Source organism: Bubalus bubalis, chromosome 2 (genome assembly GCF_019923935.1).
Source record: "Bubalus bubalis isolate 160015118507 breed Murrah chromosome 2, NDDB_SH_1, whole genome shotgun sequence".
Classification (NCBI taxonomy): domain Eukaryota; kingdom Metazoa; phylum Chordata; class Mammalia; order Artiodactyla; family Bovidae; genus Bubalus; species Bubalus bubalis.
In genome coordinates, this window is record NC_059158.1 from 172,027,888 (window position 1) to 172,048,868 (window position 20,981).

General features: G+C 42.6%; 1 protein-coding gene across 9 annotated transcripts in view; it reads left to right on the forward strand.

The window, feature by feature from the left end:
* The window catches only part of DIS3L2 (DIS3 like 3'-5' exoribonuclease 2), a 354,495-nt gene that overhangs the window by 132,069 nt on the left and 201,445 nt on the right, over nucleotides 1-20,981 (forward strand). For all 9 annotated transcript variants that reach the window (XM_045164629.1, XM_045164630.1, XM_045164627.1 and 6 more), the window contains 2 exons: nucleotides 12,819-12,919; nucleotides 14,911-15,158. In XM_045164629.1, coding sequence (XP_045020564.1) covers nucleotides 12,819-12,919; nucleotides 14,911-15,158 — 349 coding nt within the window. The remainder of the gene's footprint in view (nucleotides 1-12,818; nucleotides 12,920-14,910; nucleotides 15,159-20,981) is intronic.

Genomic DNA, 20,981 nt, shown 5'->3' on the forward strand with positions numbered 1-20,981 from the left:
TTGAGAAGACCCTGTGAAGGACTCAAGTTTGGGCCCCCAAAGTCACTGTATCCAGGGCACAGCTTCAACTCAGGAACCTGAGCGTATCTTCATGGTCAGCCTGGTGAGAAGGGTGACCAAGTCCTGCCACAGTGAGTCCCCCCGTTCTTCATCTCTCATCAGTCTATGAATTAGAACAAGGAAGGGAACTGGTTGGTGAAGGAATTTTGTTGTTTTCCTTTTAATGCTGGAGAGTTAGCATTCTTTTCATTCATTTATTCATCTTGTTACTCTTGTGTGAAATCCTTCTTTCCCAGTCTATACACATCTGTCTACTTTCAGACAGTGTTATCATCTGATTGATAATCCCAACCTCTGCCCCAAGATGTAGAACTGGATCTCCAGCTTGAGTGGAGGAGGTAGTCACACTTATATCCCATAGTCACCCAAACTCAGGATGGGCCCAGGAGTTGATCAACTTCTCCTAGTATCTTATAAAGGCACATCTCTCTAAAATCATGTTTTCTTTTTCATTCTCCCTCCCACTGTTGTTGTTCAGTCACCCAATCGTGTTCGACTCTTTGCGACCCCATGGACTGCAGCAAGTAATCACTTCCATTAATGCTGTTCAAATCTTGAAGGTTCTGAGGCATCATGGGAAGAGGGTGAGATTTAGGATTGAATCCTGCCCTTGTCATTTCCTAGCTGGTATCCACAAGCAAGTGTTTTATTTAATTTTCGTGATCCTCAGTTCCTGAACAATCTTTTAGAGCCTCATCTCTAAAATTGGCATGATAATTGTGCCTACCTCATTGGAATATTGGAGAATACTACATGCGAGGGCATATAAGTCCCCTAACCCAGTGCCAGATGTGTGCCACAGGTGCTCAGTAACTAGTTACCATCACTGTTTTGAATTCATGGAGCACAGTGCCCGGCATGTTCAGGGCTGCTGTCTGAGGATGCCATTTGTTTGTAATCCCCCCCTGGGGTTGTGAAGCCTAGCTCTGAACGTATTAGGTATCCTCTGCCTGCCCTAGCACTTTGCAGCAGATGAATTGGCTTCTGTGTTTCAAAAGGCAAGAGCTGTCACCCACCCACTTCCCCTGTGGAACCCCCTCAACTTTTCAGCGCCAGACAGAGCAACTGGCTTGTGTCCAGGCTCATCCCCCACCTGATTTATTTTGATGCAGGGAAGGCGGGCTCTCTCTGTCCTGCTGCCTGAGGTTAGTCCTTCCCTCTGGTTCTGGATCCTATCCCTTCCTGCCCAGGGTCCCCTCCCTTTCTTCATGGTGCCCTCTTCAACCACACCTTCCTTACTGATTCTTTCCTATCAGCAATTAACTGTGTTCTGGCCTCTCTTATCTTAAAAGCATAAAAGGAACCGTGTTGTGATTTCCTTCTCCCCCACAGCTTCCACCCTGTGCCGCGCCCACCTTCACAGCCAGCCTTCCGGAGCCTGGTGCACGCACACCCTCGACCCCCCAGTTCCCACGCCCCGTGTTCTGCTTCACTCCATTTCCTCCTGTGACCTTGTCACCACGTACACCCTGCCGACCATACTTTCCTTATTGAGAGGCTTGCTTTCTTTGGCTCCTCTGACTTCACATTTGCCTGATCGTTCTCCTACCTTTTCTGATCATGCCTTACTTTCCTTTGCAGACTCTTCTACTTGTGCTTTCTTAATGCTGTTCCTGCTGTTGTTCCTAGGACCGCTCTGCTCTGGACTCTCTTCCCTTCTGATTCTGAACCATTTCCAAGGGAACTGGTCTATTTGTTCATCAGTCCTGTGTGCACGTTTCAGTTCAGTTCAGTTCAGTCGCTCAGTCGTGTCTGACTCTGCGACCCCATGAATCTCAGCATGCCAGGCCTCCCTGTCCATCACCAACTCCCGGAGTTCACTCAGACTCACGTCCATCAAGTCAGTGATGCCATCCAGCCATCTCATCCTTTGTGGTCCCCTTCTCCTCCTGCCCCCAATCCCTCCCAGCATCAGAGTCTTTTCCAGTGAGTCAACTCTTCGCATGAGGTGGCCAAAGTACTGGAGTTTCAGCTTTAGCATCATTCCTTCCAAAGAAATCCCAGGGCTGATGATCTTCAGAATGGACTGGTTGGATCTCCTTGCAGTCCAAGGGACTCTCAAGAGTCTTCACCAACACCACAGTTCAAAAGCATCAATTCTTTGGCGCTCAGCCTTTTTCACACATGTAATATGCTCTTTTCTCTCTCCCGCCCAGACCTCTCTCTCTTAAGCATCAGATCTCATAGCCATCGCCTCAGACTCCTCAAGTCCGACTGCACTTAGGTCCCTGCCTGGTTGCCTGAAGACTCTTCCTCTAGCTGGTCAGCGCACAATCGTTTACAGCAGTGGTTCCTCGCTTTAGGGGCCATCAGAGTCCCCTGGGAGGTGTGTTCAGTGGCTCGGCCCTATCCCTGGAGGGTCTGAGTCAGTAGGTCTGGGGTGGGGGTCTGAGAATTTGTCTTTCTAAGAGTTCTCAGGTAATGCTGATGTTCCTGGTCGGGGAACTATACTTTGAGAACATCTATTCCAAGGAAATGAGGCAGTCTTTTCCCATTCTTTGTTGTTGTTGTTTAATTGCTGAGTCATATCCAACTCCTTTGCGACCCCATGGACTATATAGCCCGCCAGGCTACTCTGTCCATGGGATTTCCCAGGCAAGAATACTGGAGTGGGTTGCCATTTTCTCCTCTAGGGGATCTTCCTGACCCAGGGATCAAACCCACATCTCTTGCATCTCTTGCATTGGCAGGTGGATTCTTTACCACTGAGCCATAAGGAAGCCCATTCCCATTCCTTACTCTACCCCATGTAATCTCCCCAGCCTCCAGTTTCCCACTAGCATCTGAATAATCTGGTAAGTTTTGCCTTTTAAATACCTCTCTATTTGGAATCCTCCATTCCCTTTGCCACTAGTCTGATTTATTGAAATCACCTGCTACCTGGCCTTTCTGCCTCCAGTTTCACTTCTAAATCTGTTCCCCATTCAGCCACTGGTTAAACCATGAGCTGATTAAACCGTGTCATGTTAGTCCTCTGTATGCTTCCTTCCCTAGCTCTCCATTGCCTTTGGGATAAATCCAAACTTGATGACGTTGACCTAGTCTCTGCCTACTGATGTAGCACCATTTCTTCTCCTTCCTTCCTTTGCACAGAATGCACCTAGCATACAGAAAAGTGCAGGCAATTTAAATACATATTATATAGCAGTTACTGAGTGCTTGCTGTGCTCTAGCCACTGTATATACATTAATTTCATTTACCATTCCCACTAACTCTATAAGATGGGTTACATTTTACAGATGAGGAAATGTGACCCATTTTGTAATGTTGCCATTGTCCTGCGTACCAGTCCCTGTCCAGTCAGTTGTGTTCAGGGTAACAGGGCTGGATTTACTCAGAACTGACTACCAAGAGCTAATGATAATGCCTGTGACAACAGCAACATGAATAGTAATATCTAGCAATTTTTGTTAATGTACTTTCTGCCAGGACACTACATGTAAACATAACTTACGTGTACTGTTCCTGATTTCCAAAGGAGGAAGTTGAGAGAGGGAGTAACTTGTTCAAAGTTACAAATTCAAGATCACAGGACCTAGATTTGATTTTAGGTCTTGGGACTCCAAAGCTCATGCTTTTAACCACTCTTGTCATTTCTGTGAATGGAAGCAATGAAGTTATTTAGGGAACTGTTTATCACTTGGCACCTTCTAAAATTTAAAATCCAGAGGTATCTTTCAGTGAATTATACAATTTTTGGCAACCTTCCTATCTCCTCATTGGAACCCACCCACATTCACCTGTCTTTCTTCTAGATCTTGTCATACTGTGGTGAGAAGACTTTAGACTTGGAGTCTTACTGGGTTCTGATGCCACCTCTATTAACCATCTCCTTGGATGAACCCTGGGATAAGTTATTTTACCTCTGTGAACTGCTGATTGCTCTAAAAACCAGAATAGTAATGCTTCCCTCATGGGGTTGCTGAGAATCAGGGTGAGAATGCCTGGCTCTTCTCTGCACCCCTTGTGCTTCTGCTTCATGTAGCGCTGGGCCCTGTCACAGTACCCTCCTTCTGTGTTTCCTGCTCAGGTTACTATTGTCCCTCTCCTGTCCTCTCTTCTGTCACTGCTCACTAGGCTCTACGCTCCCACCTGAAAAATATTTCTAAGATACAAACCTTAGTGACTTTCTGTTGATAGTAATGGTTGATGGTTACTCAGTCATGTACGCTCATACTGAAACAACAAAAAATATTTGGATAAAATACAAAACCAAGACCAAACCAAACCCAATCTTCTTCCCAAAGCAGTAGAGAGCTCATAGGCATTACCATGTTAAAATTGTAATGGAGAACTCATGCAAGAGTGCAGATTTGCCCAGCGGCTGTAGGGGACTGAAATAAAGCCCAGATTTCTCATAAGAAACTGGGACCCCAAAGGACTACACTATCAGGCTGAGGGTAGGACTGAAACATACCTGCTCTCTTGTGAAATTGCAGCCCAGGTTCAAGCTGACTGGATCAACCAAGGAATCGAGTCTTGAACTGGTTTATGGGTTGGTTGTGCCTTGGGGTATCTGGCAAAATCTAGTGGAAACTCTTTCAGAAGGAAGGTTTCTTCAGCCTAGGCCTCAAATTATTCAGTAACCAGTGCATAAATATAACCAGGTACCCAAGGAAACCATACTCAAGGGCAAGAATCATCAGCAACCACAGACAACAGAAACAGCTCTTCATAAATGTCATCACATATTGCAATCATTGCCATCTATAAAAGCTACTGTTTAAGGAAATAAAAGATAAGCTTGAATATATCTGCAAAGAATAGGAAACTGAAATGTGACATAGCAAATTTAAAAAGGAGCCAAATAAAACTTCTAGAAGTAAACATAACAGTAATGAAATTTAAGACTCAGTGGATGAGGAAAGGTATATTAATTAAAAGTTTAAAGAGAAGAACTCAATGGATGAATTTAACAGAAGATTGAATAAAGATGAAGAGAAAGATTAACAAACTGGAAGACAGTAAGAAAAAGTTATCCAGAGTAAAGCATGGCGAAAACAAATAGAAAATGCAGAGGGAGAGGGTTAGAGACATGGAGAATAGAGTGAGGTCTAAATAAGAGACCTGGAAAGGGGATGAGAGAGAAAATGAGCCAAGGTGAAATTTAAAGGTAATGATGGCAATTTCCCATAACAACTGAGATACCAAACTTCAGATTTATGACCAATGATTATATGTAGAATTAAAAAAAAATTCAAACTTAGATACATCAAGATGAAGTTACAGAAAACCAAAGGGAAAATCTCAAAAGCAGCTAGAGAAAAAGACAGATTATCTTCAAAGGAGCAATAGGCTGACCCTTGACTCCTCATCAGATATAGTTCTGATTACATTATTCTCAAATCTTTCCATCCCTACAGGTAAAATACATGCGGTTCAGTGTGAGGCCTTTTGTAGTAGTCTGGTCCCCGCAACATGTTTAGACATAGAGAACCTTTGTTCTTCTCATTTTAGTCTTGATTGTGTACCTTTACACTTGGTTTTCTTCCTTTCTGGAATGCTCTGCATGCCCATACATCTATCCAGCTCCTACTTAGCCCTCCCGTTTCAGCTCAGGACTTCACCATCAAACTCCCTAGCCCCCTTCTTACTGTACTCACCAACTCTGTGTACTTTCAGTAGTGTTTACATTTTGCTTCCCCTTGTGGCTCAGCTGGCAAAGAATCCATCTGCAATGTGGGAGACCTGGTTTCAGTCCCTGGGTTGGGAAGATCCCCTGGAGAAGGGAAAAGCTACCCACTCCGGTATTCTGGCCTGGAGAATTCCATGGACTGTCTAAGTCCATGGGGTTGCAAAGAGTTGGACACTGAGTGACTTTCACTTTCACTTTCCCACACATGAGCTTTCTGAGGACAGAGCCAGGGCCATTTGTAGTGCCTGACACCCCACAGGTACCCAGGACCTTCACTGAGTTGATGCGTCAGGGAACGTTTCACACTCAAGGGCATACCATACTTGCCTTGAGTATGGTATACCATACTTGCCTTGAGTGGTATGCCCTTGAGCATTTCAGCGAGTCCCATGGCCACTTAAGCAATGTATTTTTTAAAAAACATGGAACTGCAGGGTTTGATTTTTTAATTTAATTTATTTCATTTTATTTTTGATTGTGCTGAGTCTTTGTTGCTGCACGTGGGCTTTCTCTAGTTGTGGCAACCAGTGGCTTCTCTGTTGAGGCGCACAGGCTTCTCATTGCAGTGGCTTCTCTTGCTGCAGAGCACAGACTCGAGGGCACTTGGGCTTCAGTAGCTGCAGTAATGGTGGCTCTTGGGCTCTAGAGCTGAGCTCAGTAGTTACGATGCACAGGCTTAGTTGCTTCGTAGCAGGTGCAATCTTCCCAGACCTCGGATTGAACCCGTGTCTCCTGCACTGGCAGGCAGATTCTTATCCACTGTAACACCAAGGAAGTCCTTAAGCAATATCTTGACGTAGGTTTTCATGGCATTTCCCCTGATGCTCTGATTCTTGCTTATGTGGAGAATAGGCTGCCACAGCACCAGGATCTGCCTGTCGTCATCGCCTGCTCTGCCCCTTCGTTACCCCCATTTCCCTGATGAACCTGGCATAACAATATCCGCTCTACCTATTGTGTGAAGTTATGTTGTGGCTCAAACGAGGTGATGTGTGTGAACACACTGTGGACATTCTCTGGCACCAGGTGATTTCAGTAGCTTTACTTCAGAGTGAGAAACTTGCTCGGGCTGGCAAACTTGCAGCACAGAAAATGGGGATAACATGAGTGTTACCTGGCCTGGTGAGGACCTCTATTGTAATTCCTACATTTCACTGGGGCCTGTAAAATAAGTTCTCCTCATTGGCTCATTTTGAGAGATCTGAGGGGAATTATTTTCATGTACCAATTTATATGACAGTTTTCATTGAATTCTTGGTGGAAATTGTACATTTCTGTGACCACTCAGAGATGGAAAAGCTTAGATTTGTCAGAGTTTGTCACTCTTTGCATTGGAAAGGTTGAACCACCTTTTTTGCCCAATTTCTTGCTTTTTTCTTCACATTGCTTTCACTTATCATCACAGTCTAATCATCTGAAAAGCCGATGAATTTGTCAAGTGTTCAGAATCATCAGCCTTGTCAATCCGTTGCTTATGTATGAGAAGGCCAAATCAGAATCATTTTTAAGTAAGTAACAATGCCAACTCCAGCAGACCATGGTGTTTTACTTTTTGAATGTTTAAAATAGAAGTTTCAGATAATCAGCATAAACAGATTAGGATTTCACTGGATTTTTCCTCAGAGTGTTTCTTGGAGAACATCGTGAGCAGTTGCTGTCCTTGTAGTGTGTCTAGTTTTTAGAAAGTTCTCTTTTTTAGATGAAGAATATTGGTAGTCGCTAGTTTCTAGACATTTTAAGCTAGAAGGGACCACAGAATGCATGGGGCCAGTTCTGCCTTCAGTATGGCAAAACTGAAGACTGTGGGCCACACAGCCTTTTCCTTTGTTGAGGACTGCCAGCAACTCTGCCCTATTCTAGTAATTCATCAAGGAGTTTTATTGTTCTGTCAAAGCATTCTTCCTGATATTCAATCAAAGGTCTTTTAACGTAGCCTCTTTTCTTGTACTAAGTTATTCATAGTGATGCAAACACACTTAGCAACATCCTTCTCAGAAATCTCTCTCAAATTTTGCTTCTGTTCACTCCCACTGCCACTATCTTAATTTAGATTCTGATTGTGTCTTACCTAGCCTGTAAACCCAGCTTTCAAAGATCTCTTTAACTGTTGTGTCTCTGCTCCAGAATACCACCAAATTCAGAGCTATAAAATGCATGTGTCCCTGGCCTTTATAATGCTTGGTAGGATAGTATCTAAACTTATCAGTTTCACTGTAAGGACCTGTGTGTTCGGTTCAGTTCAGTTCAGTTGCTCAGTTGTGTTCGACTCTTTGCAACCCCATGGACTGCAGCTTGCCAGGTTTCCCTGTCCGTCACAAACTCTCGGAGCTTGTTCAAACTCATGTCCATGTGTGTTAGGAAGTATGTTCTGCTGAGAGTGACATTAAATCCTAAAATATCACTGACTTAAATAAGAAGGTTTTTTTTTTTTTTTTTTCCTAGTTCACAGAAAAGAACAGAGGTAGACAGGTCAAGTCTTGCAGGATAGCTCCATAGTCTTCAACTGTGCTGTGCTTCTCTGCACAGTAGAATGCACCCTTGTCCTATAGCCTCTAGGACCAAGATGAGTGCCCAAGGGCCAGCTCTCACATCCAGATTCCAGCCAGCAAGAAGGAGGAAAGGAGAAAAGGCTGTGCCTCCATCCTTTAAATTACTACTTTAATCTTCATCTTCCTTTACCACGTCAGGCTCTTTCACAGCTCTGGGCCACTGTACCAGGGCTGACCTTTACCTGGAATGCCTTTCAACTTTCTCTGTTCAAAACATCTGTATATCCTTCAAGTCCCAACTCACTTCCTCAGTGAATTGTTCTTTCTTCCTTAACAGTGACAGTACATTACTCCATACTTGAGCATGTGTCAGTGGTTGAGCTTTATGAACTTACCAGCTGAAGTGACTTGGGTTTGAATTTCTTCTCTGTTGCTTGTGCTGTAAAGTATAAATATGGTTTAGTTCAGTTCAGTCACTCAGCCGTGTCTGACTCTTTGCAACCCCATGGACTGCAGCACACCAGGCCTCCCTGTCCATCACCAACTCCCGGAGTTTACCCAAACTCATGTCCATTGAGTTGGTGATGCCATCCAGCCATCTCATCCTCTGTCGTCCCCTTCTCCTCCCACCTTCAATCTTTCCAGCATCAGGGTCTTTTCAAATGAGTCAGTTCTTTGCATCAGGTGGCCAAAGTATTGGCATTTCAGCTTCAACATCAGTCCTTCCAATGAACACCCAGGACTGATCTCCTTTAGGATGGACTGGTTGGATCTCCTTACAGTCCAAGGGACTCTCAAGAGTCTTCTCCAACACCACAGTTCAAAAGCATCAATTATTCGGCGCTCAGCTTTCTTTATAGTCCAACTCTCACATCCATACATGACTACTGGAAAAACTATAGCCTTGACTAGATGGACCTTTGTTGGCAAAGTAATGTCTCTGGTTTTTAATATGCTGTCTAGGTTGGTCATAACTTTCCTTCCAAGGAGTAAGCGTCTTTTAATTTCACGGCTGTATCACCATCTTCAGTGATTTTGGAGCCCCCCAAAATAAAGTCTGCCACTGTTTCCCCATCTATTTGCCCTAAAGCAATGGGGCTGGATGCCATGATCTAGTTTTCTGAATGTTGAGCTTTAAGCCAATTTTTTCACTCTCCTCTTTCACTTTCATCAAGAGGCTCTTTAGTTCTTCACTTTCTTCCATAAGGGTGGTGTCATCTGCATATCTGAGGTTATTGATGTTCTTGGCATATAAATTATACTTTGAGCCAGGGTCCAGATCTCTTTTCTTGAGTTCCAGAACTTCATGTTGAACTGCTTACTCAATATCATCACTTGAAGGTCTCATTGGTGGCTTCTCAAATGGAATCTCCTCCGTAATACTGATTGAACTCCTGATTTTCACCTCCTCTAGTCTTCCCTGTGCCAGCAATTCCTCTATCAACCTAGCTGCAGATATCAGAAAGCTGAAGTAATCCTTCATTTCTTATATGTAATGATCCTCACACTCTCATTTAATTGCCACCAAAGTCTATTAGTTCAGCCCCAAAACATGTCTTAAATTGATCCTTTTAGTTCCATCTCCAGTGCCGGCCTTATAGCACTATCCTCTCATGTCTGGACTTGGCAGTAGCTCTTCACTGGCCTCCCTACATCCACCCTCTTAGGTTGGCCCAATCTCAAGTCAGGCAGTCACTTTCTTGAACAGAATCCTTAGCCAGCTTCCTAATGTATACAGGTTTAAACCCAGGATCCTTAACTTCTGCAGGGCCCCATCTGACTTGACTCCTGTCTACCTCTCATTTCCATTTCTTGCCACGCCTTTTCTTGCTCACGTGCTCTAGCTATTGGTCTTTCCATTCCTTGACCGTGCCTAGGACTTCACACCTCCACCCCTTCCCAAGTACCATGCCCCACCCAGGGTCTTTTGTCCTCTTCCTCACTCCTATGCATACCTCCTCATGTCTCAGCTCAAATGTCACTTGCACACAGGGCCTTTCTGTGACTTCTTAATCTAAATCATATGTTCTCTGTTGTTCCTCCTTGCGAGTGTTCATTCTTAGCATGTATTGCAGTTTATAACTTCATATTGATCAAGTATGTATTTATTGAATATCACTTCAGTGTTAAACTGTATGTTCCCTAAGAGTTGGGATCATCTTTCTTTTATTCACACTGAATCCTCAATACCCAGTGCTAATAAATACACATGGAATAAGTGTAATAAACAAATGGTCTTGTGATTAAAGAATGCAGTAGGTTCTTTCATTAAATTGACAGCTTTGCTATTTGATATGCCAAGATGTAGGTTTGTTGGAAACTTATTAAGGTGACTCACTTTTCTAACCTGGCAGTGTGTTTCTTCACATTTATGGAACCTATTTTTGGTGCTTACCTGTAAGGCTACAGGCTTCAGTTTACCTTATAATATTAGAATGCATCTTTGTCTGAACAAGCCTTATTTCTGCCAAGATATCCAGTGCAGCATGCAAGTCTTCCCTGTCCTTCGTTATCTCCTGGAGCTTGCTCAAACTCATGTCTGCTTGGTCAGTGATGCCATCCAACCATCTTATCCTCTTTTGTCCCCTTCTCTTTCTGCCCTCAGTCTTTCCTAGCATCAGGGTCTTTTCCAGTGAATCAGCTCTTTGCATCAGGTGGCCAAAGTATTGGAGCTTCAGCTTCAGTATCAGTCCTTCCAATGAATATTCAGGGTTGATATCCTTTAGGATTGACAGGTTTGACCTCTTTGCTGTCCAAGGGACTCTCAAGAGTCTTCTCCAGCAATCCTTATGAACATAGATCCTGAAAAGGTCATCTCTGAAAATCATGATTGGCCACTTCCTCTTTTTTTTTTTAATGCAACCTGGCATAACCATTAAAACAGAATAGTTGCTTATGGTTGGAATGGAATCTGAAGCAATAGTCATTTTAAGATGGAGCCATCAGTGACCATCACAGAAAGCTGCCTGCCCAGGATTTTGGGCTATCTTGGAAATCCCCTCACTACTTTTTCTTGATTGCCAGATCTTGATATCAGACATCTAGGTAGAGTATACTTGTTCGTGGTAATTCCAGCCTCCTAATCTTTCCTGAATTTACCTTATTCTGCAGAACACATTGACAAGATATGTTATGGGATAGGTCAACAATTTATATAGGTCTTTTTTTTCTCCCTAAGAGTGTCAATCTTCCCTGGTAGCTCAATCAGTAAAGAATCTGCCTGCAGTGCAGGAGACCCGGGTTCAATCCCTGGGATGGGATCCCCTGGAGAAGGAAATGGTAACCCACTTCAGTATTCTTGCCTGGAAAATCCCATGGAGGGGAGGAGTCTCATGGGCTATAGTCCATGGGGTTGCAAAGAGTTGAATACGACTTAGCAACTAAACCACCAAGAGTATAAAAGAAGTTGTTCTGGAAGCATCTGATGCATTTGGAATCCTGAACTTGGTCTAAAATAAAAGATGAACTTAGATGATGTTCTTCTTATACTGATAGACATGGTGATTGACAACGGGAAAGTTTTCATTTGTTTTTCTTTTCAGAAAACAGTAAGAATTCTGCTTTCAATGGGCACTAGGTAGATAGATTTTAGCATAGATGGAAAAGCATACAGTTGATGGTTCTTAAGCCCCAATAGGTCAGATCATGTCAGTGTTTCCAGAGTACGCCCAGAGTAAAGTTGGCTTTCAGCTGAGCCTTTGCTAAGAGGCCAGTCCTGAAAAGGATTTACTTATTTATTTTGGCCATGATAATGTCTAAATGATGATAAGTACAAGTCTCTTTCAGCTAGCTGGAGTGGGTCCCACATGAATTGGTTGTGACCCCTAACATCTAGAAACTCCAGGATAGTTGGATAAGAATATTTTGTGGGGGAAATCTAATGTAACACATGAAAATATAAAATATTAAATGTTCAGAAGTGTGTAATTTGCTGCTCTTTTTTCATGAGTGGTTTTAATACTTCTGGTCCAGAGCCTAACTCCCTCTTTACTGGAGAGATGTGGTTTCAGTTTTTTGGGTGAATGTGCATTTTATAAGTTTTTTAAGAAAGGAAATTAAACATTAAAAGACTTTAAGTACTTTACTCTTTATATAATGTCACTAAGGAAAGCCAGGAAAATCAGGGTTGGCTTTTTTATTTGTTTATTTAATAAATATAATCTATTTTCCACCATTTTGTTTGTTATGGCTGGTACTAAAGTACTTTTAACAGTTAACATTTATTTTGCTTTTGTTTTATTTCAGCAGATGTGCATATAAGTTAACATGTCTCTCTTCTTCCTTATGGGTGGGGACAGTGTATAGCATTTAGTTTTTTTGGCATTTTGACACAGGCGATTTAGTTTAATTCAACGTATTTCCACTTATATGATGCCTAATATATGAATAATGTTAAACAGATAAAATGTGGCCTGCTGAGTGTGAGCATTAATACAAGTTGGTGATGTAATTGACCTTAGCCAAGTCACCTAACCACTGTGGGCCCGGGTTTCCTTTTCTGTAAAATGAGTAGTTTGGGGTAAATGGTATCCAAGAATCCTTGCGGCTCTGAGTTTAAAAGCACCATGAGTCTGTATGCCTCATAGCTCTGCATCTATGTCTCCTCTTCTTCTGTTCTCTTGTTTTAAATTAGGCAAAGAGGATGCTGGTGCACCAGTGATAAAAGACGAGAACACCTTCACGTCACAGGACTCCAGAGTGTTACCAGAGAAGTCGCTGCAGAGATCCGCAAAGGTCTTTGCCTGTTTCTTTCACTTGTCTGGCTCGTAGCTGCTGCTTCTTGTAGGCCTCGCGTACAATTCAGTTAGGACTGTAGTTGCTCAGTTCATAAGAAAAGTCAGTGGAAGCAGGGAATCATAAAAAGTGAATCTTTTAAATACACACACACACACACACACACACACATATGAGCTTCCCTGGTGGCTCAGACGGTAAAGCGTCTGCCTGCACACACACACACACACACACACACACACACACACACACACACACACACATATGAGCTTCCCTGGTGGCTCAGACGGTAAAGCGTCTGCCTGCACACACACACACGCACACACACACACATATGAGCTTCCCTGGTGGCTCAGACGGTAAAGCGTCTGCCTGCAATGCGGGAGACCCAGGTTCTATTCCTGGGTTGGAAGATACCCTGGAGACGGAAATGGCAGTCCACTCCAGCACTCTTGCCTGGAAAATCCCATGGACGGAGGAGCCTGATAGGCCACAGTCCATGGGGTCACAAAGAGTTGGACACGACTGAGCAACTTCACTCACTCATATATATATAAACTTTAAATATGTACCTATATATTCACTTGCCTGTCTTTGGCTGAAGGGCCAAGGCCCTTTCTTGGTGTATGGAGGTATTTATTGAGGTTCTGTGTTATCTTTCTGCATAAACTGCACTATAATTTCTGGTTTGGTTTATTTAAAGCAGCGTCAGAATTTAGGTACTGATGAAGCAATATGAGTGTAGACGCCTAGGTTTTTATTGTTGTCATGACCATATATAATTCAAAAGTAAGTTTTTAATAAAGTATTTTTTAGTTCCTCCAAAGCATTTAATTTAGTTATCATAGTAACAAAACCAATTTGTTTGTTTGTGGGTTTTTTTTTTTTTTTTGCATAATTCAACTTTATTTTTTAATGATATATGCTGGTGACATTTCAGATATGGGATCAGATCCAGCTGATCCTCGCTATGTGGGTAGCTCCGGGTGGAAGGAGTGGTACCAAAGGTGAAGTGTGTGAGAGCACGTGGTCTCCTCTCTATTGGTACGTGTACCCTGGGAGTGCAGTGTTGATGCTCAGTCTAGCAAGTTGGCTAGGAGAGTGTCTCCTGAATACCAACGTGGGGAATTTCTAAATTATATTACATATATATTATTGCCCCCCCCAGCCAAGTGCCCATTCAGTTACCTAGATCTTTATTTTAAGAAGCATTTTGAATACTAACCATATACTAGGCAACATGATAAGTGTGAAAGATTATAACAAACGGAAAGACCATGGGCTGGATCTGGCTCACAAATTTGTGCCTTTAAAAAAAAAAAAAAGCTTTAGTTTTTTAATTTTTTTGGCCACACCACGCAGCTTGTAGGATCTTAGTTCCCCAACCCTGGATTGAACCTGGGTCCTCAGCAATGTAGTGGTAGTGGAGTCCTAACCACTGGACCACCAGGGAATTCTCACAAATTTGTTTTTTGTTTGACCTATGCAATGTTTAAAAATTTTGACTTAGTAGCTTTCATTTAAAAAAAAAATGGAGTGGTTCAAGTTAAAAAAAAAATCAGGCTTCTGGCTTCTCTTGACAAAACAAAACATCTGGGAACACTGGGCCGCATTCTTAAATGACTTTGACTTTGGTCAGAACTGAGTAGAGGCAACCTCTGTAGATGGAATTTGTGTTCTGCAATTTGCTGCTGCCCCCCAATGGTGCTCTCTCTATTTTGTGTGTGTGTGTGTGTGTGTGTGTGTGTGTGTGTGTGTGTGTAGTTTCTTAGTTTGATCTAAAATTACCAGGCAAACAGCACTCATATGCAAAACTGACACTGTGGTAAAGTCATTTAGTCACAGAGCACCACTGAGAAGTACTTCAGTAGGACTTAGGAAAACTCTTGGACCCAGCGAGGTGACCAGGTAACGTTCTGCCTTCTCCCAACTGTTGTCTAGTTACTATAGATAAACAACATTAACCATATATGTATCCTTGGTATTTTCAGGTGGTTTACATCTTGGAGAAAAAGCACTCACGTGCAGCGACTGGCTTCCTCAAACTCTTGGCTGATAAGAACAGTGAACTGTTTAGGAAATACGCCTTGTTTTCTCCCTCGGACCACCGGGTGCCTAGAATATACGTGCCTCTCAAGGACTGTCCGCAGGACTTTGTGACCCGGCCCAAAGACTATGCCAACACACTCTTCATCTGCCGCATCATGGACTGGAAGGAGGACAGCAACTTTGCCCTAGGGTAGGTGACCTTTGGCAAGAAAAACTACGAAATCAGACACAATTTGGTTTAGGTAGCATTTAGATAAACGTTTTTATGTGTATTTTAATTACTATTTCTTCATTAAAGCATGGGTCCTAGGCATATTTTGCTCCTAGTTCCTCAGAAATGGCCCTTAGCTATCACCTCAACTGGTCACCTATAGGTTCCTTGAATTGCCAGGCATTCACCCTTTTTGTTTGTTTCTGTTTTTTGGCATAAAACGTAAGTACATTCTAAGCCTCGACTTACTTCCTGTTATGTTATGAATCCTGTTTGTACTTGTGAATTTGCAAAGAATTCATCGCATCCAACAGTCACACCCCTCCTTTCATACACTAGTGTTCAAATATGTGAAATTGGAGGTATATTCATGGGACCTCAGTTTCCCAGGCTTAAAAACTAAGAATGGAAAGATATGTTTGAATGATATGCTTTTTTGGTATTGATCCTTCAGAGGTTTCCTGGAGGAAGAAATGGCAACCCACTCCATTATTCTTGCCTGGAGAATCCCGTGGATCCAGGAGCCTGGCGGGCTACAGTCTATGGGGTCGCAAAAAGTCAGACACGACTGAGCGACTAACACTTCAGAGGTTTCACTTAATAGCATTAAATGTTAAATCTTTCTTCCAAAAGCAGGGGAAGGGTGCCATGTTTTTAGGGAAGCTTTCAGAAACCAGTCTCACTTAAGTATAGATTCTGTAGCCACAGAGCATCATCACCAGCCATTTCATTATCATCTGAAGAAGCTGCTGGACCCAGCTGTTTGAGCAAATGCTGCGCCTGTTTCTTTCTTACAATTGATGTTCATTTTGAAAGAGAAGCAGTATTAAATTTTAGCTATATTTGTAGCCCTTTATTATGGGTGGCATCTGGTTTATGCGTCACAGGAGATGAAAATGAAGGCATGAAAGCTAGAAGAGTTTGCTCTGATGCTACTCTCAGCCTGATTTGGTGCCTTACTATTGTACAGGACGGACCCTCCTGGGAATGTTCCTTGGTTATGAGTGTCAACACAATGGATGGCCACCAAGTGCTGCCTTGATGAAGTTTATTCTCTGCTTAGCCTTTTATGGTTAGTGAAGTAAAGCAGGTCAAATCTGTGTGTCCTAATAATGCAATTTAAAATATACTATCCTGGGACATCCCTGGTGGTCCGGTGGCTAAGACCCTACACTCCCAATGCAGGGGGCCCAGGTTTGCTCCCTGATTAGGGAGCTAGATCCTACATGCTACAACTAAAAGTTGGCATGCCACAGCTAAAATTTCCACGTACAGCAACTAAGATCTCCTGGCACAGCCAAATAAATAAATAAAAATATATACTATCCTGGGCCACTTCCTCAGTGATTTGAAGATCACTGCTATTGATATGTTCTCAGAGCCACTCAGGAGCAGTTGTACTTTCTTTTCTGTTCTCAAGTGATGTGATTGCAGTGTCATCATTTTGAGGCCTAACTCATTATCCAAAAGTGACGTCAACCCCTTGAGCCCTAAATAGCCCTTCTCAGCAGCTTGCCAGTTTCTCACCATCCACTCTAAAGGCTCGATAATGGCTGTGCCACCTGGCCCTGGTGGTTGTGCCCGCCACACTCTGCTTGGCAGTGAAAAGGGAACATTTCACATCAAGGCAGGAAATCCAGCCTTGTCTTTATCTGCCTTTCTGTCATATCCCATTGTGTATACTTGATTGGGCTACTTCCTTAGTTTTTGAGCTGTAAGGGTGTAGTCAGGGTATAGTCAGGAAATCTTCACAGACTGAGTTTCTTATTGTTCAAATGGCCCTTCAGGTGCCATTACTTCATCAAATGATGAAGGCTTACTTCATCAAAAACTCCTTTCTTGTGGGTAAAGTACAACAGTAATCAAAAAAGGAGTTGAGTCTTTGAAGCAGCAGGGACATTTGCTGAATCCAGAAAAATAATATTTTAAAATAATAACCATATGTTAATTGTCTTTTACATACAAAAAATTGAAGATTCTCCTACTTAGATGGAAAGGTGTGCTTTTTCTCTACCTTCTTACTATAAAGACATTAAAAATTGTCTTTTATGGAAGTAAGCCTATTAAAAAGTCTTTGTGGAAAAGAGAAAATTTATCTTCGGAAGTAAAGTGCGGCAAGTTTCCACGATGAAGTTCTCCGCTGACGTCTGTCTCACGGGGGGTGTGGGCCGCAGCTGTTGCACGTTGGTGGTCGCCTTGCCGTTTTGTTCTGGCTATCAGTTACTGATCTTCAGGAGCTGAGGTCACCGTTTCCCAACCAGAGCGTGCTGTGCTGTGACTGCCTGGGTTTCCTTTCTCATCCTTGCTAGGTTTTGACCAGGAGTGTGGAGGTAGTGCTTGCTACAGGTGTGAATGTGTGTGGTTTGCTTCCATAGAAATCACGCCTCAAAACCAAGTTTAACCAAAAAGCCTTCCTTTTGAATTTGTTCTCTGCCCCAACACTCTATCCTTGAGAATTATTGAACCTCTACCTGTACAGTTGCCATGGATCATCCAAGTCCAAAGCCATTTACTTCATCTATAGTTAAATTCAGTTCACAAGACAGGTGTTAATTGTATGTGTAAGTCACTGCTATATTATGTGAGAAATACAAAGGTAAACAAGCCCTGGTTTCTTTAGAGAAATTATAGCCTAATGCAGAAGGACTTTACATAAATGTCATAGGATTAATTATTTTCTAGGAAATAGACTTCTGCTTGTACTAATTGAAGTGAAAGTGGCAATTGGTGTAAGGAATTGGTGGTTTGCCTAAAGCGCAGGGCAGTAAGTATAGCACGTCTCATGGGGAACTCAGAACTAACCAAGTAGCAAGGGAAACACAGCTTCTGTCTAAACCACCCTGACCAGTCCAGCCACCACATGGCATCTTTTCTTTACCCCATTCTGCACATGAGCTGTATTATTCTGCTCTTTTCCACACAGTAGCCATTTACCTTCTCAATAACATACATGGCCCCCAAATGGTACTGCCAGTCCTCTGCAGGTCACACACTGAAGTCTAGAGCACAGAATTTCTAGAGTAGAAAATCTTTATTGGTCTATTGAGACCGTTATTTGCTCAACAATTTTAAACAGAGGTGGGGGGGGGTCCAAGGTCCCACGATCCACTACCTGATTATCAGGGACCATGGGACTCAGCTCTCTCGCGTGGAATGTGAACAAAGCAGATGGATTGAATGGCCTGTCTTTTTAGCTCTATGTATAATACAAGGCAGAATGCTATATCTTCTTCCTTAGGAATAAAATACTTTCCTGAAAGTGTAGAGAAGGTGGATGAAGGAGGAAATCTAGAGTTGTTTCTTGGAGAGTGGAAGCCTCTTTGCTAAAGAATCACTCTGACTGGGAGTCCAGAGTAGGTGGGAAGGGCCATGGCTGGAAGCAAGCCAGATGTCACACTGAGATGAGATGTGAAAACCTGAAATGAAGGAGCTATACAGAGGGAATCAGAAGGAATGAAAAGAGTCAGGGGAGAGGAAGAAGCAAATTTTCTTAGACATGGTGACCAGCTGGAAATGGGGCATGAAGGAGAAGGACAGAATCTTGAATGAACTCTCAGGTTTCTGATTGGGTGACTGGATAGATAATGATGATGGCATTTAATCACAATTCACCAAGAGCATCTTCATCTCTTGCTGTTCCCTTCACTTGTGCCTCATTGCTTGCTATTTCATTGTTAACTCTGTTCATAGCTCCAAACTTCTGCACACAGCACTTCCTTTCTCAGCAGTGGCTTTCTCCTCTCTGTAGTGTTTAGTGAAATACTCAGCTTTTAAACTTACATCAGTTATCTGCTCAGAGAGTGTTCCCTGACTGAGTCTTCCGTCATGGGTACTCCCGTCATTTCTAATCATATCACTCTTATAGCTCTTGTCTGTATTACAGTTGCTTGTGTAAGTTACTTACTTAGCCATGAGCTTCTTTAGGACAAGGATACTCAGTGAATGTTTACTGGCTGGTCAGATACGTAGATGAAAATGATTTGGTGACCCCAGGGTCTTTAGCCATGTTGACCAGCAAGATATTGTACCATAAATCAAACTGGAAAACACGAGTGGTTTAGAACAGAAGGTGATGAGAACCAAGGTTCTTTAGCTTCAGAATCAACACTTGATAACAACATCCAATCAGTATATAAACTCAGGGGGAGAACCCCAAGTTTGGAATTTTTAACAAAAAGTTTAAGTAGAATGTGCACATTAATAGAATACATAATTTCAGTAGCTTTGGAAGGGGCCTGCAGGAGGCCATCAGCCTTAGTGCCTCCGTCAGTGTAAGCATTGCTTCTCTGGCACTCCCAGTAGCACCAAAGTGCCAGTTCAGAAAAAAGAAAGAAAGAAAGTGAAGTTGTTCGGTCGTGTCCTACTCTTTGCGATCTCATGGACTGCAGCCTGCCAGGCTCCTCCGTCCATGGGATTTTCCAGGCAAAAATACTGGAGTGGGTTGCCATTTCCTTCTCCAGGGGATCTTCCTGACCCAGGGATTGAACCCAGGTCTCCCACACTGCAGGCAGACTCTCTACCATCTGCACCACCAGGGTAGCCCATTTAAGGGGAGCCCAAAGAGTATCATAGTACTAGAGACTTCTGGTTGTTAAAAAGTTATTTTTAATTTTGTTCTTGGAATGGTCATGAGAGATTTCAGTTGAGCCCTATTCACCCGTGTGTATGTATATATATCATATACCACACTTCATGAATCTTAATCCTGTAATGCTATCAAAAGCCTAAAGGTAATCTGTTCTTGAGGAACTCTTACTGGCTTTAGGCATCACTGCTTTTTGCTATGCATCACAACATACTTAGTACTTTCTCTCTTTAGTACTAGAACTCTTGTCCAAGATACTTAAAAAGCCACATTTGCTTCCTTGCTGGAATGATTTGTAACTATATAATCAGACTTACAGTTTTAATAGCTTCCCAACTCTCATGAAGGGATAACTAGAAAGTTTGGGATGGACATGTACACACTGGTATACTGAAAATGGATAACCAACGAGGACCTACTGTATAGCACGTGGAACTCTGCTCAGTGTTATGTGTCAGGGGGGAGTTTGGGGGAGGATGGACACTTGGATACATGTGTGTATGGCTGAGTCCTTTCACTGTCACCCAAAACTATCATAACATTGTTTGTTAATTGGCCACACCCCCATACAAAATAAAAAGTTTAATTAAAAAAAAAGAGCTTCCCAACTCTCTTAAATCATTTTTTCCTTTAGAAACTCTTACAGTGAAATTCATGCCTGTATTATTTGTGAAATCTGTTCTAAAGTCTAGAGTTTACAGTCCAAGCCTTTCCTCCCAGGATGTCATGAGCATGGAGATACCAAGATCAGTTTCTCCTAGATGGGTCATAGTTTCTTCTTCTAGAATATTTAAAGATAAATCTTGAAGAAGATGGAAAAGTTTTACAGCAACTACTGTGAAAAACATAATAGTGTCTCTTGGCAACATTGAAGACTGATTAAAGATCTATGGAATGAATTGACCTAGAGCAAACTGACATATTTTATTTTATTAATACTGTAAACTAGCAAAGTTTGGTAGCTTTGAGGCTTGAGAAAGAGGAAAATGAATAGGTCAGTGCATGCGCCGCATGGTTGAAAAATTTGGTGTTGAACATGGGATTGTCCAGGCTTAATGTCGTAATACTACACATTTTAAGAGAGGGAATGGACAGCAGCTTGCACTGGAGAGAGGGACTGGGTGAGGTGAAAGGAGGGGAAGGGGAGTTCTGATTGACGATGCGTGTGGTGGGGAGGGAAGTGGTTGATGGGGAAGGGGGTCTGTTCTGGTATCTTC